The sequence below is a fragment of the Thalassophryne amazonica genome, chromosome 21 (assembly GCF_902500255.1).
Source record: "Thalassophryne amazonica chromosome 21, fThaAma1.1, whole genome shotgun sequence".
In the NCBI taxonomy this organism is placed as follows: domain Eukaryota; kingdom Metazoa; phylum Chordata; class Actinopteri; order Batrachoidiformes; family Batrachoididae; genus Thalassophryne; species Thalassophryne amazonica.
In genome coordinates, this window is record NC_047123.1 from 19,973,450 (window position 1) to 19,986,089 (window position 12,640).

General features: G+C 39.0%; 1 protein-coding gene across 1 annotated transcript; it reads right to left on the minus strand.

Annotated features, from left to right (window-relative positions):
* Nucleotides 1-507: 507 nt before the first annotated feature.
* On the minus strand, nucleotides 508-10,310 carry LOC117503499 (pinin-like). The gene is made up of 7 exons (XM_034162746.1): nucleotides 10,174-10,310; nucleotides 9,878-9,950; nucleotides 6,381-6,524; nucleotides 4,377-4,438; nucleotides 4,205-4,294; nucleotides 1,065-1,157; nucleotides 508-968 (listed from the first exon to the last, which is right to left on the minus strand). Exons 1-7 carry the CDS (start codon nucleotides 10,174-10,176, stop codon nucleotides 918-920), a joined length of 516 nt encoding a protein of 171 aa, XP_034018637.1. The 5' UTR covers nucleotides 10,177-10,310; the 3' UTR covers nucleotides 508-917.
* Nucleotides 10,311-12,640: the final 2,330 nt, after the last annotated feature.

Below are 12,640 nucleotides of genomic sequence, written 5' to 3' on the forward strand. Positions count from 1 at the left end.
TAGCAAAACGGCAGTTTCAAGCATGCATGCGGCTCTTAAAGAGAATGACACGCAACAATGGGATTAGTGTAATTCATATTACGCCCAAAACACCTGTGATAAATTAAAATGAAATACACCCCCTTTGTGCCCTGCACTTTTACTTTGAGCACAGATTACAAACTATGTAAATAGGAAAGTGGAGTTGAACGTGCCTCAAATGCACTCACCCTTAAGACCGTGCATTAAATCTAATGAAAATAGGGCCCTAAATTGTACATTTTTGAAGGGGGAAATTCAGCTGAGTTTACATACTCATATTTTAACCAATCAACAAAGTTCAAATAAAGCCACTTTCATTCTAGTTTGCAGAGATGGGAGTAAGTCACCAATAAGTCACTCTCAAGTCATGAATCAGCAAGTCAAGTCTCAAGTCATAATGACCACCAACTGTTTGCAAGCTGACTTGAGACTTGCAGATTGATGACTTGAGAATGACTTGACAGTGACTTCATCCCACCTCTGCTGGTTTGCAGCAAAGACTTTGTGCTGTTGGCCACAGCATAAAATTTCAGATGACACTGTCCAATGTGAACAATCAGGCGAATCAACAGGCGTTTGATGAACCGGCCACCTGACAGCAGCATAGTGAAACGTCATGATCTGCACTAGGGGTGTAACAACATGTTATGTGGGATGTGCGAGTTCCGTACAGTGTCTCGCACCATGAGCAGACTGCATCATTACACCCGTAGTTCGAACACGTGGTGTTTCACTCCGCTACATGCAGCTCAGTGCCGCCCAGCTGTGACGACAAGACACACTTGTCGTTCCTTCATCAGAAAACACTTTGTAATCATCCTCCGCGAAAGCTGACGTGTTGCTTCCCGAGTTCTGCTGACGTCAGAGTCGGGAGATGGCCGCTGTCCACTCCAGCATCACAGGGTAGAGTTGAGGAAGTCTAGAAGCTCTGCACGATTTTTATCTCGCTGTCAGGAAAACAACACAGATTTGATCTTTTTAATTAGAAGCTGAACTGTGAAGGGATGTGTTCATGTACTATAACTGCAGACATGTGGTATTACCTTTTTATCCTCCTTTGACTTCTTGACTTTCATCTTTATTTTCTTCCCTGAGATCATGCTGTACTTGCCATCTTTCTTTCTCTCCTTCAGATACTGAAAGAACAAACAATAAAGCGATTAGAGCAACAGAGAAACAGATAAATCTGATTCTAAGTTACAGAACAAATGTGTCCTGGTCACAGGTATTAGCACCCCTGAATAATAAATACAAAATTTCAAATATGTTCAGAAATAAATGAAAACAAACCCATTTTTGAACACTCAGTACTAGGGGAGCTACGACCACTACCTTTGCACCCCCCGCCCAGGACTAAACCAAACCAACTTTTTTAGGTTCCTTAGATGACCCCAAAACACAATCAGAATGTTCCCAAAAATAAAAACTGGCCTCAAGCCAGTTATGCAAGATGGTGTCCAAGATGGCCGCCAAAATAGGGTTTTTCACTAAAACACCATTAAACAACATACGTATAAACAACTTAAATATCAGAGATTCAATGGGAAGACCATTGCAGGTCATGGCAAACTCATTTGTGCCTAAATTCATTCAAGGTTTAAGATTCAAAATGGCATCCAAAATGGCCACCAACAGACCCTTATCATTAAGTCTCTGATATTTAAGTTGTTTAAAGGTGTTATAATGAACATTTGAACAATGAACACTATTTTGGCAGCCATCTTGGATAACTGGCTTGAGGCCAGTTTTTATTTTTGGGAACATCCTGAATGTGTTTTGGGGTCATCTAAGGAACCTAAAAAGGTTGGTTTAGTTTAGTCCTGGGCTGGGAATCCTGGTGAAAACCCTGGGTTTATTGTGTCGCAAAAGCGCAACGTTTGTGGTGCAAAAAGAGATAAATCAATCAATCAATCAATATTTTTATATAGCGCCAAATCACAACAAACAGTTGCCCCAAGGCGCTTTATATTGTAAGGCAAGGCCATACAATAATTACGTAAAACCCCAACGGTCAAAACGACCCCCTGTGAGCAAGCACTTGGCTACAGTGGGAAGGAAAAACTCCCTTTAACAGGAAGAAACCTCCAGCAGAACCAGGCTCAGGGAGGGGCAGTCTTCTGCTGGGACTGGTTGGGGCTGAGGGAGAGAACCAGGAAAAAGACATGCTGTGGAGGGGAGCAGAGATCGATCACTAATGATTAAATGCAGAGTGGTGCATACAGAGCAAAAAGAGAAAGAAACAGTGCATCATGGGAACCCCCCAGCAGTCTACGTCTATAGCAGCATAACTAAGGGATGGTTCAGGGTCACCTGATCCAGCCCTAACTATAAGCTTTAGCAAAAAGGAAAGTTTTAAGCCTAATCTTAAAAGTAGAGAGGGTGTCTGTCTCCCTGATCTGAATTGGGAGCTGGTTCCACAGGAGAGGAGCCTGAAAGCTGAAGGCTCTGCCTCCCATTCTACTCTTACAAACCCTAGGAACTTCAAGTAAGCCTGCAGTCTGAGAGCGAAGCGCTCTATTGGGGTGATATGGTACTACGAGGTCCCTAAGATAAGATGGGACCTGATTATTCAAAACCTTATAAGTAAGAAGAAGAATTTTAAATTCTATTCTAGAATTAACAGGAAGCCAATGAAGAGAGGCCAATATGGGTGAGATATGCTCTCTCCTTCTAGTCCCCATCAGTACTCTAGCTGCAGAATTTGAATTAACTGAAGGCTTTTTAGGGAACTTTTAGGACAACCTGATAATAATGAATTACAATAGTCCAGCCTAGAGGAAATAAATGCATGAATTAGTTTTTCAGCAACACTCTGAGACAAGACCTTTCTGATTTTAGAGATACTGCGTAAATGCAAAAAAGCAGTCCTACATATTTGTTTAATATGCGCTTTGAATGACATATCCTGATCAAAAATGACTCCAAGATTTCTCACAGTATTACTAGAGGTCAGGGTAATGCCATCCAGAGTAAGGATCTGGTTAGACACCATGTTTCTAAGATTTGTGGGGCCAAGTACAATAACTTCAGTTTTATCTGAGTTTAAAAGCAGGAAATTAGAGGTCATCCCATGTCTTTATGTCTGTAAGACAATCCTGCAGTTTAGCTAATTGGTGTGTGTCCTCTGGCTTCATGGATAGATAAAGCTGGGTATCATCTGCGTAACAATGAAAATTTAAGCAATACCGTCTAATAATACTGCCTAAGGGAAGCATGTATAAAGTGAATAAAATTGGTCCTAGCACAGAACCTTGTGGAACTCCATAATTAACTTTAGTCTGTGAAGAAGATTCCCCATTTACATCAACAAATTGTAATCTATTAGACAAATATGATTCAAACCACCGCAGCGCAGTGCCTTTAATACCTATGGCATGCTCTAATCTCTGTAATAAAATTTTATGGTCAACAGTATCAAAAGCAGCACTGAGGTCTAACAGAACAAGCACAGAGATGAGTCCACTGTCCGAGGCCATAAGAAGATCATTTGTAACCTTCACTAATGCTGTTTCTGTACTATGATGAATTCTAAAACCTGACTGAAACTCTTCAAATAGACCATTCTCTGCAGATGATCAGTTAGCTGTTTTACAACTACCCTTTCAAGAATTTTTGAGAGAAAAGGAAGGTTGGAGATTGGCCTATAATTAGCTAAGATAGCTGGGTCAAGTGATGGCTTTTTAAGTAATGGTTTAATTACTGCCACCTTAAAAGCCTGTGGTACATAGCCAACTAACAAAGATAGATTGATCATATTTAAGATCGAAGCATTAAATAATGGTAGGGCTTCCTTGAGCAGCCTGGTAGGAATGGGGTCTAATAAACATGTTGATGGTTTGGATGAAGTAACTAATGAAAATAACTCAGACAGAACAATCGGAGAGAAAGAGTCTAACCAAATACATTGTGTCATTTGTAGTGTTCTAGTAAGTTCTGTGTGTAAGCATAATCATGGGTCTTAACCACGATACAAAGATGAACACTGGTTAAGCGCTCCCTTTTTAATATACGGTACAAAACACAACATTAACATATCCTACTTTCTGTTGCTGCAGTTAAAAGCACGTCCACAATAAGAAGCTGTAACGCCGTTTAGCTGCACTCAAATGCAGTGAGAGGGAGGCCAGGTGGAATCCTGACAGGTATCGAAGCTGCCTGTACGTTTTTTTTTTTTTTTTTTTACCTTGGAGATCTGCACAGGTCCTGAGTTGTCTTCTCCTTTCACCTGTTTCTTGTCCTTTTTACGTTTATGTTTCTTCTCTTTCTTCCCTTTCTGGTGTAGAACACCACATGAGTCAGACATATTTGAACGAACTTCAAAAATCACAATGCTTGAAAGCAAAGCAGAAAGTTACTTTTTTGTGGTGCTTCTCTTTTTTCCTCTTCTTTGACTGCTTTCGTGATTTACTGTGTGAGTCTGGGGACAAAGAACAACACTTGGAATCAAACAAGCATATTCTGGATAAAAAAAAAAAATACATGCAATATATACAACTGTAAAGCACTTTGGGAAAACATCCACGTTAGAAATGTTCATGATGAAATGCTACAGAACAACATGATGTTGGTAAATGAGGCTGTATTTTGGAAACAGTACAAAGCCATCAGGAAGATATAAGGGAAATCTGACAGATTTGGAATATTGATGCTGCAACATGTTGACAAAGGATGTGTGAAGGAATTCCTTAACCCAACTTTTTTTTTTTTTTTTTTAAGTGTTCAGAAACACCTCTTTTGACTTTTACCCAATATATTTTTCATCCAGTGATGCGAGTGGCCCTTTAAGACAAAAACAAAACAAAAACAACAACAGCCAAAAAAAGTTAAAATTTTCACATCAGTATTTTCTCAACAACAGACAGGTCATATATCAGTTTTTCTTCATTAAACACATGCATACCTGTAAAAATCCCCAAGTGGTAATTGTGATCCACTACAGTAGAAAAAAAAAAAAAAACTCTACAAATTTGAGTGCTATTTTTGTTACCTGAACAATCATAAACATCCAGTACCCTTATGCTAACCATAGGCTCTGAAAAATAATAATTAAAAATACATAATGTTAATAATAGTAATTACAAAAGCACATCCGCACACTCATACGACAATCAATTAGGTCCAATAGTCTTCAAAGATGAGAGATAAAAGGTTGCCACACCTTCAAACCCATCAGCCCTCCATCCAAATCTAAACTTGATTTTTTCTAGTTTTAAGAAACATAAGATCTTTCAACCAGAGATAAACTGGATGGGGGATGTGGAGCTTTCCAGGATAATCATATTCTGTGTCGTGGTAACAATCAGGCAAAAGCAATTGCATCCACCTGCAAGCTATTAAAAGGACACAGTGGGGACTCCAGGAACTCCAAAATAGTGATTGGCAGACAAGACTCCAGCCTGTACCCAAAAACACGAGCGATAACATCAAAATAAGAAATCCAATAAGTTTGGGGGAAAGAAAAAATACTTAAATCACAGGAAGAGGAGTTACATCTGTAACACAGATCAGAAACATTGGGAGAAATTTTGGATCATTTGGACTTTGACAAATACAGCCTGTGTACTACTTTAAACTGAATAAGGGAAAATCTTGCATAAGAAGATGACGTACGAATTCTGTCAACAGCCTTATCCCAGGAACCTTCACCGAACTCCAGATCCAACTCTTGTTCCCAATTACAAACAATTTTATTAACTGGATGACTGTCCATTGAAAGAACAAGACTATACATTAGCAATATAAGTGCTTTCTCATGGGGTATAAGTTCAAGAAGTTAATCCCAAGGATGTTTAGGGTGTTTGTCTCTTTTGCTGTAGATACACTACCACTTCGACTGTATTTGATGTTATCAGAAACCTGTCAGCTTGTGCAGTGCCCTCTAGTGGATGTATTGCTTAACATCCATCACCGAGGCAACATAAATGACATACAGAAGAATGTGAAAAGTAACATTACATTGATGGATTAACATCTGTAAACAAACATGACTCACTCTACATAGGTCAGTCAGTGTGGTTTGTTTGTGTAAAACAGTGTATTATAGCTGAAAGAGCATCGATAGTATTTCAATACCAAAACTACCCAAACAGACAAAAGCAGCTCAGAGGAGGAAAGCGGGCCACGCGTGCAAAGTGCTGGAGTTGGACTACCAACATGTAGACCTGGATGAGACTCCTGGTCACACTTCCTGACTATGTCCTTGGACAAGAAACTTCATCTGTATTGTCTCACTCCACCCAACAGTAATTCTGCTACTGCTTAAAGTCCAGGATCATACTAATCTGTCTGAAAATATGGAAGTTACTTAAAAACTAACAACACTATCCAAACACTACTGCAAATGTTGAACACACACTCACCACTACTGCTCGAGCTGCTCCGACTTTGGCTGGATGAGGAAGATGATCTTGATGAAGATGACGATGATGAAGATGATGACGAGCTAGAAGAGGATGATGAGAAGGATCTACTGCGGCTGCGTTTCCACTTCCTTTTTTCTCGTCCTAAGTAAAGAAAGATAGAAAAACAAGTATTTTATCAATCAATCAATTTTATTTATATAGCGCCAAATCACAACAAACAGTTGCCCCAAGGCGCTTTATATTGTAAGGCAAGGCCATACAATAATTACGTAAAAACCCCAACGGTCAAAACGACCCCCTGTGAGCAAGCACTTGGCGACAGTGGGAAGGAAAAACTCCCTTTTAACAGGAAGAAACCTCCAGCAGAACCAGGCTCAGGGAGGGGCAGTCTTCTGCTGGGACTGGTTGGGGCTGAGTGAGAGAACCAGGAAAAAGACATGCTGTGGAGGAGAGCAGAGATCAATCACTAATGATTAAATGCAGAGTGGTGCATACAGAGCAAAAAGATAAAGAAAGAAAGAAACACTCAGTGCATCATGGGAACCCCCCAGCAGTCTAAGTCTATAGCAGCATAACTAAGGGATGGTTCAGGGTCACCTGATCCAGCCATAACTATAAGCTTTAGCAAAAAGGAAAGTTTTAAGCCTAATCTTAAAAGTAGAGAGGGTGTCTGTCTCCCTGATCCGAATTGGGAGCTGGTTCCACAGAAGAGGAGCCTGAAAGCTGAAGGCTCTGCCTCCCATTCTACTCTTACAAACCCTAGGAACTACAAGTAAGCCTGCAGTCTGAGAGCGAAGCGCTCTATTGGGGTGATATGGTACTACGAGGTCCCTAAGATAAGATGGGACCTGATTATTCAAAACCTTATAAGTAAGAAGAAGAATTTTAAATTCTATTCTAGAATTAACAGGAAGCCAATGAAGAGAGGCCAATATGGGTGAGATATGCTCTCTCCTTCTAGTCCCCGTTAGTACTCTAGCTGCAGCATTTTGAATTAACTGAAGGCTTTTCAGGAAACCTTTAGGACAACCTGATAATAATTAATTACAATAGTCCAGCCTAGAGGAAATAAATGCATGAATTAGTTTTTCAGCATCACTCTGAGACAAGACCTTTCTAATTTTAGAGATATTGCGTAAATGCAAAAAAAACAGTCCTACATATTTGTTTAATATGCGCTTTGAATGACATATCCTGATCAAAAATGACTCCAAGATTTCACAGTATTACTAGAGGTCAGGGTAATGCCATCCAGAGTAAGGATCTGGTTAGACACCATGTTTCTAAGATTTGTGGGGCCAAGTACAATAACTTCAGTTTTATCTGAGTTTAATAGCAGGAAATTAGAGGTCATCCATGTCTTTATGTCTGTTAGACAATCCTGCAGTTTAGCTAATTGGTGTGTGTCCTCTGGCTTCATGGATAGATAAAGCTGGGTATCATCTGCGTAACAATGAAAATTTAAGCAATGCCGTCTAATAACACTGCCTAAGGGAAGCATGTATAAAGTGAATAAAATTGGTCCTAGCACAGAACCTTGTGGAACTCCATAATTAACCTTAGTCTGTGAAGAAGATTCCCCATTTACATGAACAAATTGTAATCTATTAGATAAATATGATTCAAACCACCGCAGCGCAGTGCCTTTAATACCTATGGCATGCTCTAATCTCTGTAATAAATTTTTATGGTCAACAGTATCAAAAGCAGCACTGAGGTCTAACAGAACAAGCACAGAGATGAGTCCACTGTCTGAGGCCATAAGAAGATCATTTGTAACCTTCACTAATGCTGTTTCTGTACTATGATGAATTCTAAAACCTGACTGAAACTCTTCAAATAGACCATTCCTCTGCAGATGATCAGTTAGCTGTTTTACAACTACCCTTTCAAGAATTTTTGAGAGAAAAGGAAGGTTGGAGATTGGCCTATAATTAGCTAAGATAGCTGGGTGAAGTGATGGCTTTTTAAGTAATGGTTTAATTACTGCCACCTTAAAAGCCTGTGGTACATAGCCGACTAATAAAGAACTGGAAATCTGCATAAAACTTTGTCAAAGGTTTTTTTTTTTACTTAATAAAGCCATGTTTAATTAACAATTGGTGAAGCTTGAACGAGCCTGCTGTGCAAATGCCCGCTGGTTCACAAAACAGAATTATAGTTTACCCATATTTCCATGAATGGTACTTTATGTCGTCATATGAAATTGACTTTACAACCACTTACATCTACAAGAATTTTTTAAACAGGTGTTTTAACTCTGGTATGGAGCTCAAGAAGACGGAACAACTTGAAAAGTTCATTAAGGAATCATTAAGAATCATTAATGTCTCAGCACTGCACTGCTCAACCAAACTGTGGATGTGCTGAAATTTCCAAATTAATGGATATTTGGAGTTATTTTTCATTATTATGTTGGCTGTATTTGTAGTTGACATCATCTAAAAATGATTTCTGGCCTGGAGGGAGTTCTCACTGGCCACAGTATTCATGGTATGACGCAATACATATCATGGTGCACTGTTACACTGGTGATGACTATGACAGTGGTGTACCACCCACCCCACAAGCTGTATGTATTTTATTTCTGTATAATTTGGTTAACAATATTTCATGGGTAAATACTTCCATTCCACCATGAAGCTGGATAAGCTGTATAGGTGGGGTAATGGTTTGTACATTGGACTGTGACACCGGCAATCTGGGTTTGTTTCTCTGATCACAGTCCAGGTCCTAACTAGCACTTCAAATAGGGGTGATGGGGAGGTGCAGAGACATGTGCCGTGGGCCCTTCTAGAAGTAAGCTTTGTGCTTTCGTTGATAGCCCACTGTAAAAAAACTTTTGTTTTTCTTCAACTGATGATGCAACAGATCAAAGTTGCACTCTGCACAGTTCCTGAAATCACAGTCACAGAAGTCTATAACACCTTCAGAGTTTCCATGAATGTCTTGGTAGTTGTGCTCGTTCGTCGTCGTCTTCTTCTTCTTGCAAGGTCAGTTTTATTGTTTATGTATCGCTTCTCTGACATTTCTAAATAAAAATGGCTGTAAATGTGGTCATTTGTATTGAAAACACACATTTACTATGTCCAATTATATATAGTATCTAAAAATGGAAGGACTGTGTGTAAAATTGGTTCCAATTCATAACTGGTTAATGCTATATGAATAGAGTCTGAAAATCTACATGATATAAGTTGATTTCTTCATTTCAACTGCAATGTGGTGCGATAAAGAGGCAAAAATGACAAAAACTGTCTGCTAATATACTTGTGGACCAAACTGTATTTTTGTCTATTGTACTTTGCCTCTCTCATTGATTGTTCTTACTCTTTGTGCTTCTTTCTTTCTTGTATGTTTATAATAGCCTCTTTTTAAACCTTTGTGTTGCCTTTATATATGAAATCTGCTAACTTAGCAGTCAAAAGGTTAACCAGACTGCGATTGTTTTTAAAACTGTTTAATGCAAACAAATGTAATCTGACGTTTCTTACCTCTGCTCCTGGATCTCCTTCTTTCGTCTGTTTTGGAGCTGGAGTCACTCCTCCTCGACTCCACTTTTGTTGACTATTATGGATAAATACAAACCGGTGAATATATTAAGGAGTACGTTTAACCCGGTAAGACTTACACACTGAAATAACTGTTGGTTTGCACATAGATACATCGCACAAAGAAACACAGTTTATGTGCATGGCTATGCTAATTAGCTTACGCTAACTAAGTTAGCTAAGGCAAAACCGTGTTTAAAACACATTGTTAACATTGGCGAAATGAATACAGTACTGACCATGACAGAGCGTCTTTAAATGGGAGAAATAATATCCAATAATAACTCAGTTAAAGTGGAAATTCGCTCACGTATGTCGCTTTTTAACTAGCCCTTCACGGAAGAAATATTTTTCCAGTCACGTGACAAGTACGTCATTCGAAACTATCATATGACAAATTACTGCCTTCTTCTTCCTCATTTCTAAAAGCGGTTAGCCTCATAACGAAAGATCTATTCGCGCCACCTACTGACATGGAAGGTGTATGGGGATTTAACAGTCCTAAAGAATGACTAAACAAATAAAAAAACTACATGCTCTTAAAAATAAGCAACTTTGCTCCAATTTTTATTTGTTTCATTGCGGACAGATGACAGGATGTTTCATGTTTTGTGTGTATAACTTCATTTCATTTGTTAATATACATCCATTCCTGCAAACGCCTTTAAAATAGGACTTTTGTTCATTCAAAACCTATTATATAAATCATTTATTCTGTAATTGCACTTTTATAGAAGAATAAAAACCAGTACATTTCCTATAAGGGGATGGGACACAACTGTAAGTTGACTTTGGCTGTCAGCCCATCTTATTTTCACCATAAGTTAATTCTCAAATGTATAAAAAGGAGAGAGTTGCCGTACATTTGAGCAGCTTTTGTTGCCATCTACTGGGTGATGTGTGAATTTAAGGGCTTAAACCCAAATCTAGTAAAAATTAATTAATTAATCAATTACTTAAAGGCGTTTATAAATGTCAGAAATGCACGATTCTTTGGCAGCTCTTTGACCTCCAAGGATTATAGACTTTGACAAATAGTATGATAGACAGACAGACAGATAGACACTGTTGTTTTGAAATACAGTGATTAACGAAATACAAATCAAATCAAATCAATTTCATTTATATAGCGCCAAATCACAACAAACAGTTGCCCCAAGGCGCTTCATATTGCAAGGCAAAGCCATACAATAATTACAGAAAAACCCCAACTGTCAAAACGACCCCCTGTGAGCAAGCACTTGGCGACAGTGGGAAGGAAAAACTCCCTTTTAACAGGAAGAAACCTCCAGCAGAACCAGGCTCAGGGAGGGGCAGTCTTCTGCTGGGACTGGTTGGGGCTGAGGGAGAGAACCAGGAGAAAGACATGCTGTGGAGGGGAGCAGAGATCAATCACTAATGATTAAATGCAGAGTGGTGCATACAGAGCAAAAAGAGAAGAAATCAGTGCATCATGGGAACCCCCAGCAGTCTACGTCTATAGCAGCATAACTAAGGATGGTTCAGGGTCACCTGATCCAGCCCTAACTATAAGCTTTAGCAAAAAGGAAAGTTTTAAGCCTAATCTTAAAAATAGAGAGGGTGTCTGTCTCCCTGATCCGAATTGGGAGCTGGTTCCAGAGGAGAGGAGCCTGAAAGCTGAAGGCTCTGCCTCCCATTCTACTCTTACAAACCCTAGGAACTTCAAGTAAGCCTGCAGTCTGAGAGCGAAGCGCTCTATTGGGGTGATATGGTACTATGAGGTCCCTAGATAAGATGGGACCTGATATTCAAACCTTATAAGTAAGAAGAAGAATTTTAAATTCTATTCTAGAATTAACAGGAAGCCAATGAAGAGAGGCCAATATGGGTGAGATATGCTCTCTCCTTCTAGTCCCCGTCAGTACTCTAGCTGCAGCATTTTGAATTAACTGAAGGCTTTTTAGGGAACTTTTAGGACATCCTGATAATAATGAATTACAATAGTCCAGCCTAGAGGAAATAAATGCATGAATTAGTTTTCAGCATCACTCTGAGACAAGACCTTTCTAATTTTAGAGATATTGCGCAAATGCAAAAAAGCAGTCCTACATATTTGTTTAATATGCGCATTGAATGACATATCCTGATCAAAATGACTCCAAGATTTCTCACAGTATTACTAGAGGTCAGGGTAATGCCATCCAGAGTAAGGATCTGGTTAGACACCATGTTTCTAAGATTTGTGGGGCAAGTACAATAACTTCAGTTTTATCTGAGTTTAAAAGCAGGAAATTAGAGGTCATCCATGTCTTTATGTCTGTAAGACAATCCTGCAGTTTAGCTAATTGGTGTGTGTCCTCTGGCTTCATGGATAGATACACATAAAAACCACATTATTAAAAAAACACATTATTGTGACAGTATTAGAATATACAAAAATAAGCACATTCTCGCTTGTATATATAAAATACAATTATTGTATCCAATAAACCTAAATGTTACATTTAGCTCTGTGTGTAATTAGCATCATAGCCCTGCAGTCCTGTGCTTTGATGTCAAAGTGGAAGTCTGGAACTTTTTAAACATGGCTTTATATTTAGATATGTTTGGGTTCAGCTTTTTACTCTGGTCAAAACGATGACAATCGGTCCAATAATGAATTAGAATACTAACAATGTCACAGGCTATACAGCTATGTAATGCTAGCCTAGGGGGCATGCTGAAAACTTCAAAACTATTCTTGGT